Source organism: Acromyrmex echinatior, chromosome 9, assembly GCF_024713525.1.
Source record: "Acromyrmex echinatior isolate Ae372 chromosome 9, ASM2471352v2, whole genome shotgun sequence".
In the NCBI taxonomy this organism is placed as follows: Eukaryota; Metazoa; Arthropoda; class Insecta; order Hymenoptera; family Formicidae; genus Acromyrmex; species Acromyrmex echinatior.
This window is the reverse complement of record NC_141860.1, coordinates 2,902,810-2,926,363: the sequence shown is the minus strand read 5'-3', so window position 1 is coordinate 2,926,363 and position 23,554 is coordinate 2,902,810. Positions and strand designations below refer to the sequence as shown.

The 23,554-nt window shown below is 30.8% G+C and overlaps 1 protein-coding gene across 2 annotated transcripts; it reads right to left on the bottom strand.

The window, feature by feature from the left end:
- On the bottom strand, window positions 1–23,479 carry Cad96Ca (tyrosine kinase receptor Cad96Ca). Of its 2 annotated transcripts, XM_087409352.1 has the most exons (9): window positions 23,185–23,479; window positions 22,296–23,015; window positions 6,322–6,566; window positions 5,675–5,787; window positions 3,883–4,279; window positions 3,573–3,749; window positions 2,104–2,454; window positions 1,515–1,820; window positions 1–835 (listed from the first exon to the last, which is right to left on the bottom strand). In XM_087409352.1, the coding sequence occupies exons 2-9, from the start codon at window positions 22,348–22,350 to the stop codon at window positions 599–601; spliced, it is 1,881 nt and encodes a 626-aa protein (XP_087265478.1). In that variant the 5' UTR covers window positions 22,351–23,015; window positions 23,185–23,479; the 3' UTR covers window positions 1–598. The 2 variants fall into 2 exon arrangements, with proteins under 2 accessions (XP_087265478.1, XP_011063057.1); XM_011064755.2 differs by having other exon boundaries at window positions 22,296–23,479.
- Window positions 23,480–23,554: the final 75 nt, after the last annotated feature.

Sequence of the window (23,554 nt, the reverse complement as noted above, 5' to 3'; positions counted from 1 at the left end):
TACTCGTATATAGATTTTTTATTTTTACAACACACAATTGTACAATAACTTACAACAATATTTAACTCACAATCAGTACATATATACAGATTCATGTCTAGACATGAATAGCGATTAAAGTATTAGGAATACTTTTCTTCAATTTGTAAGCGTGGAGAGGATGTCGCGTTTAAATTTAATTACGTTTTTCATTCTTAATTATTATAAAACATATATTTTTCGTATGTGTACGTACATATGAGTATTTAAGACGCACGTGTATCTGAGTATTTAACAGAATAATCAGAACAGTCTTATACTGTAAAGAGCAGAAAGAATTAAAGCTCAAATCAAAGTTCTCAAGCGAAATCATCAAACACACATTACTGCAAAATGCAATATTATTTCCGATGAGTCGTATAATTTGATGATTCTCTTCGGCTAAGATTAAAAAAATTGTCAGCTCTATAATTTTCTGTAAGATTTTTCCATATAATTCCTTACATGGCGAAAATATATCCAATTAAATTCTAATGTGTTAAATCCATTTGCGAAAATATGTGGCAGCATATCTATGTGAAAATCGGGTGACATAACATTAACGATTATCACGCGAGATTTATAGTTTCTCTCCGCTAAGATTGAGCACATTATAATACGAGTGATCCGGAAATCTGTCAAGCTCAATATAGTCTGTCTCATCAAGCAGCAGGCTTTCAGTCAGATTAACGAGCTCAGCAAAGGATGGTCTGCACGCCGAATCCTTGTCCCAGCAATAATACATGATATTATAGAGCTCCCTTTTACAGTGCTCAGGTCTGTCTAATCTGTAGCCCTCTTTGATCTTTCGCATTACCTGTGGAAAAATATTCCGACGTAATATATAAAAGAAAACATCATTTAATTGCCGTACAGTTACTTTTTATAATTGATTTAATTCTTCTAATTTAATTTACGATTATCTTAAATTTATCTTTAATTTTGTTAATTTCATTCAAGTATTGATTTGATATTTTTACTTTAATTGTTTTAAATTCAACTAAATTTTATCCAATTTAATTTTTTACATTTATTTTTAATTGAATCATTTAATTAGATAAAATTCATTTCATATATATATAATTACACTATTTTAAATCGAATTAAATTGATTCAATCAGAGAACAAAATAAAAACATTTAACTAAGCTAATTAACAAATTTAAATAAAAATTAATTCAAGGTCGAGCAAGTATAAATTGTACAATGTTGCAAATAGAATAAATATATTAAGAATAATTACATACAGGAATATATAATCCAGATGAAACAGTACCATTTATGATATGTCTTTGTATATGTTATTATTAATATATTTATTTTATCAATAATGTTCTTTATATTTGTTCGGTTTTGGCCGAATTATTTAATTTAATTTAATTAATCTTTATTCGAATTTGTTATTATAATATTGAGTCGGTGCTCAGATTTTGTATTAAGTCAAGTAAATTAACAAAATTGATAAAGAAGATTATATTATATTATACATATTAATACCTCTGCGGCAGCGAGTCCAGGATACGGTGTTGATCCTAATGTTACAATCTCCCAGATGAGGACGCCGAAGCTCCAGATATCCGATTTAACGGAGAATATATTATCATATAAACTTTCAGGTGCCATCCATCTAATCGGTAATCTACCTTCCGATTTTCTCTCATAAATCTGATTAGCCGCTACGTCTCTGGCAAAACCGAAGTCCGCTACTTTGCACGCGCGGTTTTCGTCGATCAGGATATTCCTGGCGGCTAAATCTCTATGAATGATACCCTTTGATGCCAGATATTCCATACCTTTGGCGATCTATAAATAATAAATTTAATTAGTTAAGGAGAATGGTCAATAATAAGCATAAAAATACAATCAAAGACAAATAATTTATTAAGACATTTACAATATTGTATATTATGGAAAAGATAGAAAGTTCTTATAATTTTTAATATATGGTATATATTCTTCTTAATTAATTGTTGTACAGATTCGAGCAGGTTATTTATATATTTTTTGTTAATAAATTCAAATTAATTTTATCAGCTGACTCTTATATTCTTACAATTAGTTAAAGGTTTACAATTCGATCACTTACTTGATATACAAATCCAGTAAGATCCCTTGAGGTTAATCCTGCACTTCCATGATTTCTCTCTTCTCTGGAGGCTCTGAGGAAACTCTGCAGCTTGCCGCCACTGACATACTCCAGAATGACGAACATGGGTTCCCGTTCAGTGCAGCATCCTAGAAGCCGTACAACATTGGGATGAGGATCTAAATTCTTCATGACACGTAGCTCTTGTGCAAGATCCAGTCGTTCTCTCTCGGCGGCATTTTCTTTCAGAGTCTTCACCGCTACAATTGTGGGGCCAGATTTGCCATCGATCCCTAGGGCTTCGCATTTCCATACTTGGCCAAAACAACCTTCCCCAAGGATATTGAAGACCTAGCAATAATTAACTAATCAATTAAACGAGAATGGCTTATTTAATTAGTTAGAACTTAATAATTACTTGGGACTATAAACTTAGAACATATTACTTGGAAATTTATTTATTTAATGCATTTATGAATTCATAAAATAATTAAATTTAATTGTCTAGTTAAGTTACTTAGCCGTTTGATAACTAAGGTCCCTTCTCGGTCTAGAATTTTCAAAAAAATCGAATTTTTTTTTCATAAATCAATACATTAAAGTGTTTAGAATAAGCTTTTAAGGTGTCTAGAATAAGATAGAAGCTGAATTTTTCTTATTATGTTACTTTAAATATCTTATTAAAGTTTAAATGTGTTTTTTTCGAAACGATGTTTTTTAAGTCGCCGTACAAAATTCCCACACTAATAATTCAATTGACTTGAATTTTGGTACACATGTTTGAATTAAATATTGCTACTGCATAAACTAAGGATTTTATTAGGTGTTGGAATTAATTCGTAGCGTTTTACAAGTGATGGGAAGTACTTTCATTAATGTATTTTTTAATGCTCATGTGAAATAAATAACATTCTTTCATTAAAAACGCTACGAATTAATTCCAACACCTAATATGTTAAGGATAATTTAAATAAAGGTTTTTTAATATACAAGTAAAGCACAGAAATTTCAAGCGAAAAAAATAACTTTTTTTTACAACACTTAGTGAAAAATTATTATTTTTTATTTTCCTTAGTTCATGCAGTCAAGAACCCATTATAATTAATTATAAAAAATTTTAATTTTCTATTCTAGCTCTATTAGATACTAAATTTTTTATAACGGAGACCCCGGAAATTTTGACACTATTGCACAACACCGCCTTGGACACACCACCTGTGTTAAATATAATATTTAAGAAATAAATACGTAGCACTTACGTTAACATATCAAGAAAAAAGATCTCAAACTATCACACACTTTGATTTCACCATTTATCTACGACCCATTTTTGAAAAACACTCAATTTTACATCCTTTAGACAGAGAAGAACTTAATAATGTAGCAATATTCATAGAATTAATTAGTCGATCAGTTAGTAGATCAGTTTCGTGATCAATTAATTATCAAGTATAGAATGATGATCACACCTTTAATCTATGTCTGGGAAATTCCCATTTATCCTCTTGTTTACTCTGAATGCCTGCTTGGAATTCCTTCTCCCATGGTTGGTAACGATTGTTACGAGTCTTTGGACCTCGCCATCTCTTCAGGACGAGAGAAGGCTCGTCTGATAGATTAGAAACGCTGACTGACGCTTGTCCCTTCTAAAAATCCGATTCAGTCTTATTAAATACCTTGTTTGAAATTTGTGTAAAAATTAATATGTTTTTATTTTTATAAAAAAGGTTACATCTTCCTTTTTTTAAATCAATCTTATTTCGAGTATCATATGTTCACCTTGGATTTGCGATTACTGCAAAATTTATTTCTCAGGGACCAGGCACCCAGACCAAGACCTACAACGAGGGCGCATCCAGCTGCTATCGGTACCAACGTCATCGCCATATCTTGCGAAGGCGGTGCAGCGGAAGGTGTAACCTTCGAGCTTAATGCAGGAGTTTCTACTTCGTTTATCCGGACGCTTTCTTCTGTATTGACAGTACTAACGGTACTAATGGTATTGCTGTTGACGTTACTGTCATTCTCCTTAGGTTTTATTCTCTCCAACTCAAGTTTTGTAGTTTCAGGATGGTATTGTTTCGGTGGTAAAGGCGGCGAGGGGAAGGACGACAGATTTGGTAGGAAAGGCGGTCGTATTCCGCTACCGGAATTAGGTTGATTTAAATATGGTACCCTGTCAAAAAAATTAAATCAGGAAGAATTTTTTAAATAAAAAATCTAATCTGTTTATATGTGTTTTGTATGTATGTGTGTGGGCGCGCGCCAATGAAATTTGTTTCAAATAAAATTGCTCTATAATTTAATAGTGAGAAAAAGATTTGTTTGGACTCGAGAGTCCTATTTACATTTGTTTTATTAAAACAAATTTAATTTTAAATGAAACGTATTTTGTTCAGTAAAAAAAATGTAGTTTTAATGAAAGTAATCACATTTTTAATTCCATTCATTTGGTTGGACTATTCCAATGCATAAATTTGTTTGATTTAAAGAAATCTTTTCTCTGTATGTAATTATATACTTTCTAAGTTTAATATTTTTATTTCCTAACTTAATATTTATGTATTATATTTATATGTATGATATATGTATTTTTATAAAAATATTGATATATCTCTTATAATATACATGTACAAATTAGATATTTCGTCGACTGAATGATCTGTTGAATTGATATCCTGACGTAAGAAACATTAGTTCTCTATAACAAGTATTTCTTACACTTTGCAATTTTTATTCAAGTAGTGTCCATTATCGTTAACGAAGTGGAGCATGAATAATAGAACGATCACCGCTGAGTTCCCTTAAGGTCGGCAGTTATTCCTTGCCTTTTATGAAAAAAACTACTATTTCGTAAGCTCGTTCAATTTAATACAGTTTTTATTAAAATGTTAATTATTAAAATTTTTTCTAAATACAATAAGAGAATAAATTTTTATTAAATTACAATAAATTGTAATTAGAGGAAGTTTAATTATTACAATAAATTATATTCTTTAAAGAGATAATTTGTTAATCTTAAAAACGCGGAATATTTTTTTTTTTAATTAAGAAGTTCCATATTAATAAATATAAAAGGCAAAATTTCATGAATATATAATGCAAAGAATTATTTGAAAATGATGCAGTAAAAATGCAACATATACGAAGACATCAAAAATTGGGTTCTTGCATATTATTAAATCGCATTTCTATATTATCATTTGACTGAAATTCATAAATGATTTAAAAATGATATGTTTATCATTAATTTTTTTTCTAAAGCTCAAAAATATTAATATATTTAGAAATTGATATTTTTTTACATATTTTATATTAGAGCAATACTTATTTATCCTCAAAAAATCTGAAATCTTTTAAAATTTTACTTTCAGTGTCAATGCAAATTAACTGATATAATGTTATTCTAGAATGTTACTATATATGTACATATGTTCTTTCTTCGAAATCTAGCATTTACATTTTGTACATCTCTCATGTTTGTTTTCTTTTTTTAATAAACCCGATATGACCTATCCAAAATATCAACGCGCGCGGGAGCGGGAGTGTGTATGTGTATTAGATCACGCACCTTATCCTTGCCCGATTCGTTGTCGATTCATGCTCGATGTTGACGTAAACTCCAAGTTTCACTTTGACATGACCGTCGAAAACAGTCACATAGAATGACAGATTCTGGCCTGCCTGAAAAGAAGAACGAGCAAGAACTGTAACTCAAGCGCCTCAATATCCGAGCATTTGCGATCGCCATATGTAGACATATTGTGCCGTCAATATTGAAAAAATACATTCTTTCTTTGTAATAATTTTTCAAATATTCCTATTTTAGTTCAACTCGTGCAATTTTTGCGTGTGTATGAAATATATGTATCGAAATACATATATGTATATATATATATATATATATATTTAGCCATGTTTATATTGCATACTGTGCAGTGTAATATTTAAAGTAATAGTAAAACATTTAAAACATAAATCTTTATAATTATTATAAATTTAATTAGCCAATTGATACAAAAATACGTATAATTTATTTAATAAATTATTTCTACAACCAAAGTGTGTGTGTAAAATATACTTTAAATTATATCATAATTAATTATAAACATCAATCTGTACATTTTCATCAAAATTTCTCATTTTAACCTATTCAAAGCAGAAATTTTTATTTGAAATAACAAATTTTCGCAATTGACAATTAGCAAAAATACTCACTCTCCCTTTGAGAGTTTCATTGAGAAAAATTACGCCGGTCCTATTGTTGATGAAGAAGGGTAATGGTAACTGAGGCTTGTTGTCCTCGTCATCTTCCAGTTCCAGACCATAAATCAAATTATCCTGCTCGTTGTCCTTAGCGTGAACTCTGGTTATGACATTTCCTACCGGCTCGGTCTCCGAAAGTTTCCAGTTTCGATAATCCAACCCTATTATGGGCGGTGTATTATCGCTCAATTGGCTTTCTGTAAGTAAAATAATTTGCCACTGACTTTTGTAGAACTATCAAATTTTTCAATATTCTAAAACTTTACAATAAGTTTATAAATTAAATCAATTAAGAGAAATAATCCTATTTTTGGTCAAAACGAACTTTGGTACTTAATAATATTTATATGCAAATATATTTTTTCAATTTTTATAAATTGCACGCCGATTTAGTTTGTTCGACTTGAAATGTAATCGAAGCTAAAAGCTTCAGCTTCAATCGGCGTGTGATGTATAAAAAGTGAAGAAATATATTTTCAATAAATTGGCATATGAATATTAAGCGCTTTAATCGAAAATAGAGACATAGATTTCTAATTGTAAGATATATATTTCTCTTAATTAATTTATTCTCATCAGTCTAAGTTCTAAATTATAATTGTTTAAAAATTAAAATTTTCTAAAATCTGAGGTTTTAAAATTTTTGAATTCAAAAATTTCGAATCTTTTAAATTATTAAGATCGCAGTATTTTTTATCTCTTTAATCTCTTTTTTCTTCTCGGTTTTTATGCATAAATAAATCACATCTAAAAATTTTAATGTTACTATCTTAAATTGTCAAAGTTCTTCGTTTAATTTGTAATTGCGATGATTGGAATCCCCGATCGAATTATTTACAGTATTAGAACTCAGCCCCCCCCCCCTCTCGCTGGCAATTAATAATTCGTCACGGAAGGTTGACAACGCGACTGAAATACCGTTCAAATCGGCTTCGATTCTTTGCAACCGCGAGTGTGTTTTGAGCACGAGCGACGAACTTGCTATTTTACGCTCGAGTTCTAATTAGCCTCAGGTTTACCGAACGATAAGAGAGAATAGTGGGTGGAAATGCGCGCGCACCGAGAGATCGGCCTTGATATGCATTCCTTCTTAGATTTCGAGTTCATATCGCCAAGTAGACTGTGACCCTCCACGAGTTTTGCGCATTTTCGACTGTGTCTTATATGCAACCTCCGTTTTACGCATGAATCTCTTTAGGATTCTGTGATATTATCTTTCATATTATTTATTATTACAACATATCTCTTTTGGCTAATTATATAATTGCCGAAGAATTGAAGTGTAGTAAAAAGGAAGTAATAAAAAAAAAATTGTTTTAAAAGAAAGATATTAAAGTTGATGGAAAGGAAATTGAGATAGAGAGCGATTATTATTTATATTTGTTAAAGACTTTCTTTGGAGACATGTAATTTCTTATATTGTTCTCATCGCGTAATTATGATGATTCTCGCGTTGCTTATAACATTTCCGTATCATAGCTTCTCGTGTAAGAAAAGCGAATAACTGGATCTCGCGGCGGTTCTATACACTTGACTGCGCGTCTCTGTCGAATAATCGTGCCGTGATTTCGCGGTAACCACACATCAACGATCCTCGACCTCTCTTATTAAGAATGATCAGAGTTATGCTTGGAATAGAAAGTCACAGCGAGTGGCCGCATGAAGAGCGTTATGATACCGGCCGACCGATCTGATATGGCGCGAAAGGCGCGCATATATATGCTAGAAATAGAAAGTGCATCGTGCGAGCGCACGTTTACAATTGCAAAATTCAGATTTACTTTGACCGAGTAGTGATAATAAACTCTTCTCACGGATTTAACTGCGCATCTTTCGCTTATCTCTTTCGTATACGCGCTTTTTTCGTTGCGTGCTCGCTTCCTTTTCGCGAATATGAATTGCACGTTATTTTTCATAGTTTTGTCATTTGACTTTTCTAAAGTTGTTCATAAAAATAAGATTAGATTTTTATTCACATATAAAAAAGAGGGAAATAAACTGAAGCTAGAAAAACCAAGGACTCGATTGAGTTTTTTCTTAAAATAAGAAATAAGAATTAAATAGGAATCCGTCATTATTAAAAATATGACATGATTTCAGAGTTGGAAAAAACGTGGGCTTTTTTAAAAAAACTCAGCCAAATTGATTTTTATTAGGGTTTTTTGGTGATTTTTGGAGTTTTTTTTTTGATAAAATTGATTATTTGATATTTTTTCACGTAATATTTAGTTTACATATTCATTATTTAATTACATTATTTTATTCAAATAAAATTAATTATAAAAGAATTTTGAAAAAATATTATAACAATAATTTTATAAGAAGTTTTTGTCTCTGAATAGGGCTTGATCATGTAACCGAAACATATTTAATGTAGCCTTAACATTATTAATTTTTATATGATCAACGATTAAAATAATATTCTCTAATCCTCATCAAGATCCGCAATTGGCTCTTATATGTATACATTATATTATCTCATTCATTGTAAAAATATTATAATGAATTTTTCAAATATAAAAACAATACTTCTGTAGTGAAGATAAAGAAAGAAATGATGACATCACATATAAAAAATTCGTTTTTTAATGAAAGAATGTTATTTATTTCACATGAGCATTAAAAAATACATTAATGAAAGTACTTCCCATCACTTGTAAAACGCTACGAATTAATTCCAACACCTAATATAAAAAAACATTCGGATAGAATAAAAAAATCAAAAGTGAATGAATGTATATTACACATTTTAGATATTTACATGTAATTTAGATTCAATTTCAAATAATTCATGGAAAGAGGAGTTATAAAACCAAATACTAAAATAAAATTATATTACAGTTTTTAATATTACAAAATATTATATATATATAAATTGGTATGATGTATTAAAATTATATCAGTCTAGTTTAGTATACCTATATTTATTAAATATTTACAAATATTCTTTATATGTGTTTTTGATTTAAAAATTAATTTTTTTTATACAATCCTAATAAAACCTCTGGTTTTCTTTGGAATGGGTAAAATAATGGAATGAGTATAATATCAACTCTATGATGATTTAGAGGTTGTCTTTATGATGTGTTTTGCGATTTAACATGGGAAGACAAGCTGCAATGACTGTTTTTGATCTAACAATTGTTTTCAAATCAATAAGCTCCTATCGTGAAAAACGTGGCGAAGTGTTTTCGCAGAGAACGACATAAGCGTGACAATCTTTGTAATGGTAGTGGTTTTACTTCGCGCTCTCTTCTCACCCTTCGTCGTAATCGTAGCGATTATTCATGAGAATATAGCGCAGTAACTGTATTCTCACGGTGCAGTGACTTCAATACCGCTATAATGTGCGCTGTGCGCGTTTGAGACGCTACTCGAAGCGAAGACAGCAGAGCGCATTGTAATACAGCCGCTCTTGCCATAATCGGCATCGCGCATTCGTATCAATGTCAATGCATCACGATTGGATAAAAATAACAATTCCGTGCACACTCTCGCGAATAAGAATTAACGAGGATATCGAAAGGATATCGAATGGTACCGTAAACTGGCGTAAACCACAGTTACATTGTCATAGGATGAGTAACTCCGTGAAATAGCTTTTTTTTTTGTTTCTCTCATTTGTTCAAGCACACAGTGTTAGTGATTTGTCGATTGATAAAGGAAAATACAGTGATGTAAATAAAAAGATTAATAAGAGAACAATTTATATATTATATATATACTTTAGAATTATTTTATTTTATTTTATTTTATTCTAATATAATTTTAATTCTAATGGCGCAAAAGAGTTCTCTAATGAAGGATTTTGCACTAATTATATGGAAAATTTGGTGAAATGAATTTTCACTTATCATATAGTTTATAATGTGATAAACAAAAACTTTTATAGGCATTATATAGTGCGGAAGCCTTTGTTTGATTTTAATATTATTAATAAAATTATAATAATCCGTGTATTTTAAATAAACTTGATTTTGACAGTTTTAATTTAAGATTTTACAGATCGTCAAATTACATTAAATGATTTTAAATCTTTTGCAAATTACTTGAAGAATCTATTATTGAAATTATGATAATTATGAAATATTCTGTAAAATTATTTAAAGAAATAAAATTATACGATTAAAGGATATTTCAAGGAAATGAGTGAACATTGATTGTAAAGTTGATCGCCATTACGGTGGGACTTTCCCAAATCGATCAGCAACGAGTTTCCTTTCGAATCGTATATCCTTTGAACACAGTAACGCGTCTAACATAAAAGAGACACGGATGTGATTCCGGGACTTTCTCGGATTTCGTCTACACGTTTTCTATCTTTAATCGCCGGTCGACGACGGAGGTGTCGTGGAACTACGAAAGGTTCTCTCGTAAAATCACTAAGAGCATGGTCAGTCCGGCGATGCGTTCCGAACAACACGGAGAAAGTGGGACGATGAAAGTGCGATCGAACGACTGTGTGTACGTTTGTTTTCGCATTTGTAATTGTGTTAGTACCTTTATCGAGAGAATTACGCCTTTTTAATGGCTTATCGAATGATAAGAATAATAATAATGGCATGATAAGCGTCGCAGGCTTCCTGATTTAACATTCTTTTATCAGGGCGTATTTTTCGGCATTTCTAATCATTAAAGCATATCGTTTACAAGTATCGCGTAATCATCCCGATAATTTTCATTTAATTAAGAGCGACGATATATCATCAATTTGCAACTACAATTGTTAGCGCAGCACGAATTGTCATTACTGAGCACGCTGTCCTTCGGACATTGAAATCTTGGTGCTCGCTGAAGTCATCGACGGCAGGTCGCCCTACTTTGTGGATGACCGGTTAAAGGAAACTCCGCTGTTCTCCCCGCTGAGGGGCTTTCGAAAGAGGCAGGTGGAGTCTCAGACCTTTCACAGTAATCCTTGGTCAACTATCCTGGTAAAATTACCTCGGAAAAACGGGAAGGAAAGTATCTTACTGTATTACGTGACTTTAATTATGCAAATATATAACATTTTAGGAAATAATTCATTAGATAGTTTATTAATTAATCAAAGAAAATTTTACTTTTCGGAAAGCTCGTAAGGAGTAAGTAGAATGTTAATTCTTGATTGAAACTACTTTGTGGCGAACACCATGAAAATCTAGCTTATTTAAAATTCTAAAGGAAAATCTACGATTAGATTGCTCCGATTTGTTAATTACTTTTGAGAGAAACTCGATTATCATTGGGGTAAAAGTACGATGGAAGAAGCAAACGGGCAATTTCGATCCTTTCACAATGCTCCTTTCACAATTTTCTTTTTCTGATAAAAGAGAACTTTTTCGATAAGTATAACTTTTTCATATGGAGGAAAACTGATATTAAAACCCTGAAGAAAACATTTGTTGTATTTGTTAATTCAGTGTGCCGTTAATGCAGTAAAATTCTCTGCCATCAAGGTGACAGAATCTCGGAAAAGAGACAGATAGCCAGATAGAATTTCAATCTCCTTTCACAATCATCCTTGAGAGCTACTCGATATAATTATATCTTTGTGCGTGGAGGATAAAAAATATTTTGTTTCCGCAAGAGTAAGCAATTTAATTCGAAAAAATTAAACTACGCGTAATTTTGCAGGAAGAGTTACAGTTAGTCGAGTTAGAGAAAAGTGCGTTGTCATCTCAAGGTGAGAGGCTTCTGAAAAGCAAGCAGGTAAATGAGAATAGGCAGGCGGTATTTCAATCCTTTCACAATCATCCTTGAGGCCGATTCAACATAATTACCATTTACCATATAAAACAGAACGGAAAGTGTCTTCCTTCCGCACAATGTAACATTTTTCATTTAATATGTTTTTTAATGAGTTTTTATAGATGGCATACTTAATATCAACAAGAATTTTTTTCTTTCTCTTTTTTTACAAAACTAAACTCAAGTGAATATGATTTATATTTATTTATCTATTAATATTTACTTTTTATTGTTCGTAAGTGAGTCAGTAAGTAATCTTAATATACATTGCCTTGATTTTTGAGGGCAAAATTAAGCTTATTTGACTCACTAATTATCATACAACAAAAAATATTTTTCGATCTTATATATATTTAATCTGATTTGGTTGATTTAATCTTTTATATATTTGATGTCATATATTATTACCATAAATAGATCCTAGACTATCTAGATACATTATTAACGAAGTACAACGTTAATTTTCTTTCAGAACATTATTTAAGTATGTCAGATTTAAGAAATTTATTTTTATTAAAAATTTTTCATTTTAGACGTATACATAATTACTTTTAGCGCATTTTATGATGTAGTTTGTGTATGTATGTATCAATATTGAGGCGTTCTGTATGAAGATTTCTAATGGCTTTCCAATAAATCAAAAGATACATGAAAAAAATCTTGTCGATGTTACGAGCATTTAGTTAAACCGCAAAGTGTTAAAGCTCGCTCTTCAAGACGAATAGGCACGTCGAGCACGTTTGCTGATGGCTTCTAGGCAGGCGGTAGCGTTCATCGCTAGAGCTGTCGCTAATGGCTAGAAAGTCCGGCCTCCGTGATTTATGCGTCGAGCTCGTTTCTCTCGTGAGAGCTCTCGCTTCGGCACAGACAGGTGTATCGGAAACGGGTGAAGCCCGGAAATTGATCAACCGATCACCGATCGCAAATTAACCGAACGGTTGAGGATGCATCACCTTGTAATTATTTGCCATCGTTAATCAGCATCGGTATATCGGCTCACAATAATTTAGCGCCCATACATCGTCAGTAAATCGCTGCCTCATTAAATCGATGTATCCTTTTGTATACTATATCTTCATGCCATTTACATGGGAATTCAAAGATATGGTATGATTAATAGATTTAGTAATATGAAACAATTTATCAGTTGTTGATTTGTAGAAAAAAAAAAGTATTTATAATTGATTTAGTATTATTAGGTAGGAATAATTGCTATCTTAATTACTAGAGCAAATGAAATTAAAGTATCTTTACTGTGGAGATGCAACTTCCTAGCTTGTGATTTCGATTTTAACGGCGACTGAATTGATAATTGTAAGGAAAGAGAGAGCACGAAGAGAGAGAGAGAGAGAGAGAGAGAGAGAGAGAGAGAGAGAGAGAAGAGACGATTGTTTCGTTGAAACTAAAAGAGGCAATAAAGTTTTCTCGTAGACGATGGAAGGATTTCCAAAGTGTAGAGAGTGTGCAATCGGCAGGTGCAGTTTTCATGTGACTCATGGGGAATGGTGCAGCGTGGTAAAGTAACGCGAGACGTGCAACAGGATCTGAAAGTGAACCACTCGATTTCCGCTGGTCGCGGTGAATTGCGGAGCCTTCGAATTGACGATGTTTTCTCGTTAACCAAACGCGATCACTTCTTTCGAATATCTAAAAAATAGTTCCGAGAACAGTCTGCCCCGCAGTCCCTGGGATCGATTTATCAATTTACTTTTAATACTGTTTTAATGATCATTTTATATTGATTGTATCTGTGATTAATACGAGTATAAATTTAGATTTCATAATAAGAAATAAATACAAATATATTTCTAAGAGAAGTATGTTTTTTGTAATATTAAATGTAGAAACAAATTAAAATAATAAACTCTTTGCATTTGATGCTCGATTTTTTGCAATAATAATAGCCCAGATTGTTGACTGAAATCGAAAAACTTTGAAAAATATACGAAGTCAACCAAGAGCCCCATGATGTCATTGAAGCGCATATATTTCCGGATACTGCGTATGCTAAAAGAGACCGAATATTTTTGTGTTTCTGTCATCTCGGCCGCAACGAACTGAGAGTCGAAATGAACCAAACTGGAAAACTTTCACTTCACCTGGTGAGGTCATCGTCAGTCCTTAAATATTCTCCAGCATGACGCTTCACTTTCATGCATGGCAACGCTTTCGAGACTTGAAAAATCGAGCTGAGTAAACGAGTTGGCAAAGCGCGTGCAAAAACGTCTTTACGTAACTCTCTCGAAATCCTTCTCCGGGATTTCCGTGAAAAAAGACAACGGTAAAACGTCTGTTTGATCTTAATGAAGAAAGAACTCTAAATGAAAGAATGATCGTCTAGTTCCAAATTATTTGATTGATTTTTAAATCATGAAAAAAAGACATGCAGAATTTAAATTAATTTGAAACATTTTTACCTAGAATTTTATACACCTGATAAGGGGAGGCCGGGACAAGTTGTTACAATTTTTGATTAGCAATTTGTTTTCTGTATTAATGTATACATTTAAATTAATAAATATCTATACATTGCTTCAAGTACATCTTTGTTTAGATAGACAATTTTTTTCTGATTTGTATCTATGTCTTCAAATACTGAAAATTAAGATTTTCTATCAGTAGGTAAATTGTAACAACTTACTCCACTGTGAGGCAAGTTGTTACAAAGTTAGAGCAAATTGTTACATTTATGTACAATATCACTTGAAATATATATTTATATTGTTGTTTCCGTGCGGCCGACTCGCGAGGTTGCTCTCGCGGATGCGTACACGCACTCTCGAACCACCGAAATGAAATACACGAGTGCAAGTATAAAAAGAGCAAGAAACGTTTATTAATGAAGGAACACAGAATACAGAACACAGAGTACGATAAAAAGACAGAACTGATGTAAGACACGTCCGGACATGGCGACGGCTTACATCGGAATCTCTAGATTTTGTTATACAGTCGAAAGGCACTTCTTTACATCACAGATGTTGGTGAAGGACATATCAATTTTATATATATATAGGGTGTCTCATTTTAATGTCCCAAATAACTTTTTATTTTTGATCTTAGAAAAAAATGTTTCAGATAAAGGTTGTATGGCTTTGAGGGAAATAGAGATGAGTGTGAGTGAGATAAGATGGTGTCATTGACCTTGAATAGTTGCTTGAAGGTGATGTGAAGATTATCTTCAATTTCTTAAATGGAACTTCCTACTTTTCATTGCACATTCTTATGGATCATTTCGAGAGTTTCCCAAAACACTACAATTAAGTTCACTTTTATTAAGTAACTTTTCGAGTTATAACTTCCAAGTTACAGCACCGTCAGCATTAACATTACCCAAGGTGTCCGATGGCTAAAACCTCTTGAATATTGTTTAGAATCATGACTTGGATAACATTTGTCAAGATCAAGATCAGTGGATCCTCTGTTTGTTTTTTTTTTTTATAAGATCGCACCATTCTTTTATAACTAAACTGCTGATTCTCAATATGATAGAACAGATGAATCTGATTCCGAGCTATCCTGTCTATGAATGTCACATAAATTTATGTGAAAAAAACACTAACATTATTATCCGTGTGATTTATAGATATGAGAATGAGTGAACACAAATATGGCGCTGCTCAGCTGTTTTCAAATATGGAAACGAAGTCGGCATTCTATTTATAGAACTGTGTATCAATCTGTGTATCAATCAAGAAGAAACAAAATTGTTTTTAATGGGGTAAGTTAGAGAATTCGCTGTAACAACCTGCCCCGATCGAAGTGTAACAACTTGCCCCAACCTTCCATTCTCAATTTGAAAAAATATAGATCGACAACCAGTACATATATATCGATTCAAACAAAACGTGTTATTATAATCAAATGTATATAAAAGAAATATACAAAAGGATAATTATATATCTTTAACTTATGTATACAAGCGATTTATACAATGAAATATTTATTTTTAATAGTGAAAAAAAATATACGTAGCGTCTTCTAGAGTTCAAATATGACGGCTGAACTAAGTGAAGTTATAGAGTATCATAAGAATCATATACAAAAATTCATAAAAATGTGCTGCCATCTGTAGCAACTAAAAAAACTAACTGTAACAACTTATCCCTGTCCCCCCTATTATAAAAATAATCAATATTGAAAAATAATATTTATTAAGGGTCCATTCTATTTTGTGATTTGAAAAAGAAAACGATTTTTGGCATTTTAGGGGGGGGGGGAGGAAGTAATAAGATACATCTTTATTGTTTTAACATGTTATTTATTATACTTTTCTCTTTAATTTTAAATTTTATGAAGTCAATGTGTTGATTGTTAGTCTACATTCTACATAAAGTTTCGGGAAAGAAGCCTCTCTAAACATAATGCCAGAACAGAACTATTGCAGTCATCTGAAAGCGTTCAAAAAACGTTTTTCCTATTCAAAAATAATGTCTCTATTAAATAGACTATGATAATTGACTTCAGATAAAAATTAACAAAATGGCGATTATTTGAAAAAACAGAACACAATTTAAGGTGAAAAAAAGATTTTTTTACCTTAAATTGTGTTCTGTTTTTGCGTTAAAAAAAAGGTATTATTGATATTAATTTAATGTAGTCTATTCAGTAGAAAAAACATTGCTCTACAATCGTGCAAAATTTGAAAACGATACGTTCAATAGTTTTTGCTCTATTACTTCCGTTAGATCAAAAAATGTTGTTTCGAGAAAAACATGTTTAAAGTTTCAAATTTACTTTTTTTATTATTTATGTCTATATTTGCCATTAAGGTTTTAACATAATATTCTACACACTTGGGGCTATCAAATTATGCAAAAAAATTTTTTCAATTTTTTTACCCCAACAAGGTAAACTGGACTCTTAAATAAATTTATAAATATTTCTATTTAAAACATATTATTGGTCGCAAGACTTTATATCGATAATTTTGTAAAATTACACATATATAATAAAACACATTTAATCGCGATAAGTTTCAATTAAAAATAATGAACTAACGAGTTATGCAAATCCTTATATTAACATCAATAATAAAAGATCTGTACAAATTTTTAAATATATGTATAAACATTACATGCGAAATCCTCACATTTATGCTTATGTTTTTATTAAAATTCTTATAAAAAAACATAATAAACATTTTTCCGTGGACTCAATTTCTTTTAAATGTTTTATTGAAAACACAATTGCGATGATAATGAATATAGATAGGAAACTATCATTTATAATATTCATCATTTACTGACACAGATAATTTCTGCTTAATGTAATGTCGTCGAGAAAAATGCAATAACGAACGGGCACAATAAATAGTCCGTAAACTGCCAAAGAATTGTCTAGAACTGGTTACGAATGATTCTTGTTTGGTGAGAAAAATGTCCATATAAATGATTCTATAGCTGCGCCGTAATTATGATCGTCTCATTTGCATTTGCTGATGAATTTATTTCCTGCGTTAAAAGTCGAAATTACTAAAAGAGCGTTTATGCACGAATATAAATTTCTTATGAAAATCGCAACATTGCAGTTATATTAATTGAAGAATTATTTTAAAAATCTAATATAAATTACAATTTATTGCTAAAATTACAATATACAATAAATTTAAGAAAAAATAATAAGGAAAATTATCAGAATAAAAAAAAGTTTTTTAATTTCTAAATTTTCTGATCGAATAAATTTTATTTTGGTTAGTAAGTACATATACATATTTTTTATATTATAATTTTACTATTTTATATATATAATTTTATACTTTTATCTTTGGATTTAAGTTTTTGTTCAAGATTGTTTATGCGATTATTTTGTAAAATTTAATCGAATTTGAATAAAACCTGTCCCCGAGAATTAAAATTGCAGAAAAGCTCAGACACACAACACAAACATAAATACATCGTTAATAAATCACGATATGACGCGTGCATGAGGAAGATGGCCTGAAGATCGTCCTATTCTACAAGGAATTCTACGAGTCAGTGGAAACGCATTTCGTCCCTCCTCGTCAGAATGGTCGTCGAGCCTTGGTGTCAGTGAAGGTTAGGTATGGGTTCTTGCTCGGTGTCTGGTGACCCGGTTTGTACGACTGTCTATGTGCTTGAACGTTGTTAATTCTCTGGAGAAGTCTTATACCGATAAATTTCATATAGGATCTTTCATTTTTATCCTTTTCCACGCCTTCATTCAACAAAGGAATTACTTTTTTATTTAAACTTAAAATTCGACGATTAATTTTTACGTACAAATAAATTTCATATTTTGACCACATAGTACTGAAAGAAAAGACAAGGTAACTAAAAATTTTGAAAACTATTGCAATAAATGTGACAGTAAAAATATATTGCTGAAACAAAAAATTAAACGAAAAGTCATATTCTATCTTTGTTATAGTCAATCTTGAAGTCGTAAAATGATTTGGACAATTTATTTAAAATTTGTTATATTCAGAGATTTTAAATTTTTTTCACAAATCTTAAAAAAATAAAGATATATGTTCTACTTTATATAAATATATTAATAAATCCTTTTTTTTTTAATTTCAATTATATTAATATACAGATTTATTTGCTTTAAAAATATAGTAATTACATTTGAACATAATCATTTCTTCTTTTGAAATAGTTCTTCGTATGTAGATATTCGCATTCTTCAGTATTTGAAAAGGAAGAATTAAATCAAGATGGACTCTCATTGTAAGACTTAACCGCCGGTTTTTGTAGAATATCTATTCCGATTATGCGACCGTGTAATGTATTAATATCGATGTCTGGCGAGTTTGCGATCGTGTCACTGTTTTATCGTGCTGAGAATAAAGTTTGTTTTCTTTGCCATTTGCGTGTATTTCTCCTGACCTTCTTTATGTACCGTTTGACTGCTTTATGATAATTTCCTACAACAATTCTTCGTATATTTTACAAAAAAGTCTAGCCATTTCCTTTTTTCAGACTGATAGATATTGCAATAGGCAAGACATATTGCATAAGAATGTACAGAGCAATATTGTGCTCGCCGAGTAAAATAAATAAGATTTATTTTTTATTTTTATATTATTTTTTAATCAATAATTTTATTGCTTATAATTACTTAATATAAATTTTTTAAATGAAAATTAGAAAATAATTTTGTGCGACTGGTAAAGATATCGCAAGACACTACCGTATGATATAAGTTAACGAGAACGCAAAAAGAAGGTTTACGAGGCTATCGCGAGTATTCCTGGCATGCGTAGACTGTCCGCTTTTATTTTTCCGGTAGCTACAACGTACGTACACAACATGCTTTGCGAGAATGTCGCTGGGTTCCACCTTCTGCTTTGTTCGAACTTTCAAAGATATCAAAATATTCTAACCACGTAGTTCGAGAAATTCTGATAACCCAGCAATCGCATGCTTGTATTCATTACATATATAATTCACAGTCATGGACATCAAAAACGTAAATAAAAGTATGTCTACAGTATATATCGGAAAAGAGAAAATAGAAATCTATCGACAGAGTTAAATGTTACAATTTTTAAATTTAAAAAAGTTATAATACATATAGGTATATAAACATATTTTGAATTTATAACGTAAGGATAAAAATTTAATAAATTAAATAACATAAAATACAAATTAATACAAAACGTGAAAATATAAAATAAACTCAAAAGAAGAAAATGCTTAGATAGCTTGCAGATAAAAAAAGTTATTAATTTAGTAAGATATTAAATTTTAAGAAAAATGATTGAATCATAAATAAGATGATGTGAAGGAAGAGCTCGCCTCGAAGCAGCTGTAATTATTCGCAAAACCGCATGTTTCTTGGCTGTAGTTAATTACTCCTCGAAGGATTAATCATGTCAGATGTGATGTACGCGTATAAGAAGAATGTCTTGTTAGGATTTCATTTCAGATTATTTATATTGTCGCTAATTCCCAGCAATAGAATAAAATATCATATTATTAATAAACATATGTTTTATGTAAACGTTTTAGGTAAATTTTTTGAAAACAAAAATTTCGAAATACATTCTTTGCAGAAAAATATTATAATTTCAAATTGAAATATATTTATATTTATCATGATTTATCACTTTAATGTAAGAATAAATAAACTAATTACTTATGTCACGATAAGATTTTACTTCAATTATAGGATAATCAAAAAATTTCAAGAGATGTTCAAGTCCCTTGTTATTTTTTTGTAACAAAGTTGAAACAGCACTCCAACTTGTGTATAATTTATTGCCAAGGATTAAGTTATAATTGGGATACTTGCAACATTTGCGCGCACTCGATTAATTAAAATCTTTAATGATTTCAACGACTGCATGTTTGTAGAGATACAAAACATCTATCAACTTTCTGCTCTTGTTGCGTTCTTCGGCCGCTCTCGAATGCACATTCTCGTAATCGTGTCGCAACTGTTACCACGCGCGCGATCAGTTGCTCTCCGGCTTTCTTCGGCAATTATACGAGCTGAGGAAGAGGGACCTGACAAAAGCCGACTCTAAAGACCTTTGCAAGACTTTCTTGAGATTATGGACTTTCTACTAGCTAAATCTCCCCCGACTGCTCGACGATGAGAAGGATATTATGGTTAGTGACATGAACAGTGACGTTGTGATTTAAACAATATATTAGCAATATTGTATTATTTTTTAAGCTATGTACTTACTGAATATTTTTAGATTTTTATAATTTTGATATTATCTATGTGAAACTGTCATATATAAAACATTTAATTTAAACACTTTAATGTTTATTATCAATATATTCACATATTATTAATAGTTTGCAATTATTTATGTATTTTTTATATTTTATTTAATATGAAACTATATTCTTACGTTTATAATCACAATTTAAGATGTATAATGATAGAAAAATTAATTTTAAGAAAATATTATTATAAGAATAAAAATAATTATTTTTATAATTTGTTAAAAATTGTTAGGCTATTAAAATTATTATTTTATTGTGAATATATAGTTTATATTTAAAGAATATTCCAAATTCTTTTAACAATTATTTAAGATTTCTTACAAATTTAGAAAAGAAACGAATTACTGTGCGAAAATAACACGATGAGATTATTGTTGCACAAATGGTATCTTGTTACATAGTAAGGCAACTTATAATAGCATAGTTGGTCTAGAGAGAAAGGAATCGTTGGCGTAAGCAGGATTTACTACATTGAACGTCATTATCTTGCATGTCTACTGTTTTACACTAAAAGCAAAATTATAAAATAATACATTGATTATTTAGATATCAGAGTAACGATATTTTACGTTTAAATATTAAAGTAACGATTGCTCTAACATCCATGTACACACCGAATACATGTGGCTTTCTCCATATATATTAGAAAGCGTATATACATATATTGTATATTTATCATATCAGATATATCTTTCCAAGAGAACTTAACGTATCGATGTTAACAATTATTTAAAAAAAAAATACAAAATTAATCAGCAATTTTTGGATTATTTCCTATGGAATTATTGCTAGAATTTTATTTTTATTCCAAAATACTCATTAATTCTTTTAGTAAAAATAAATAGCTTATAGAAATTATTGATCCATAAATGCTATAAATTATTTTTTGTTTGTACATAGAAAGGAGATACTTCTAACAACATACGTTTTATAAAATATTGATAAATTTTCGGATCTTTAAATCCTCAATTTCGCATTTTTTTTTCTATAGAGATTTCTTTCAGGTTCAGATTAATTTTATAGATATTTATATTTACTGCGTATTCCGGAACTAATGCTTTTTTATATAAAAATAAATTCTTTATTTATCATTATATTAATTAATTAACGTCACAAAGTTTAGATTATTATTTTAAATGTACACTCAGAGAAAAAAATAAGCACTTTTTGTAGCGATGGCATATATAAGTGACAACTACAAATTTTATATGTAGAATTAATGTATATAGTCGAATAAACTTTTCTATATTGTTTTATTGCAATTAAAATTGAATGATTACAAGAAGAACTAATAACTAATTTAACTTTAATTGGAATAACTAAAATAATTTATTCAACCATTATGTATATGTATTAATTCTACATATAAAACTTATATAGTCATCACTATTATTAAAAACACTTCTTTTTTCTCTGACGTATATTTAAGGGAGAGATGTTATAATATAAATAAATTCCGATCGGTCAACTGGCATAATCACGCATTAAACTCACCAGCGGATATCCAGAAGCACAGCATCGCTGCCACGACAGGCCACCAAGCCGACATCGCGCTACATCGATGAGACACGATGACGATGATCTGCGAGAAATCCTGGCGTCACTCCATTCGACACGTTTTATCCGATTCGCACTCCGATCTCACTCGAGTCGTCTCGGTTTTCACAGATCACTCGATATTTACAAGATACGCGCACCTCATCGATTTTAACACAATCATCTGTCTAATCTTTATTCATTAGAAGACATTACTATCTATTTATCGACTATCAGATATTTATCGACTTCAAATATGGTACTTTGAAGAGGAGATCTAATTTGGTGTAAAAGTCTCTAGTAAACGCATAGAAATAATCGTTCAGTTTCAAGATAATATTGAGAATTGCTGATAAAGGCAATGATCGTGTACGTTATTGTTACGCCGCGTTTATCACTATTAACATCTTTTTCGTTAACCACACAAATCTCTCTCTTTGCGCATTTTTTTTACTTTTTAATGCTTTTTTTTGTGCTTTTGGACAAACTTACACCTTCCACGCACCTATGTGGTGCACATTCTATCATTTTTATTCCGATCAGATCTTTCAAACATACGAGTTAATTTAAAAGTAAATGTGAAAATGTCACTGGAATTTTCAACATTGCGCTTATATTGTACATAATTCTTCCAAGGTCCTTTGGCGAACCAACGGTAGTCGCTACCTCCTCTCACTTCTATAATAGTAATTTATTATTTAATGTAGTTATTAAAATTTTTTCTAATATTTTCTATTATTATGTTAATCAGTCCAATTAATATATATTATTTTAATCAATTATTATTATTTTGATATTAATATTGAATATATTCAAAGATCAATTAATTTGTTGAGATACTGCTTACAAATCGATTGGTAGTCTATCTTCAAGTCTTAAGTCGGGCTTGGGCCCACTGTGGTGTGTAAAGACATAGCGGTCCCAGGGACCGCTAAGGATCCCTCAACCGTCAAAGCGAATATAATTCATCAAAGAATCCATTGGAAATCTGGACACTCGTGTCTCCTTCGTAAATAACAAATTTCGCACTATGATTTGCACATCATCAAGTGAAATAACGAAGGCACCTCAGGGGATCGACTGAAGAACAAGTTTGACGACGGCTGGCGAACGGAGCGCCGACGCGACTGTGAGGCCGCGACGTTGCGACCTGTTCCTCGACCGTACTCGGTAAATCGGTACAGTGACGTATATCAGTACGGGCCCCATTAGGGGGG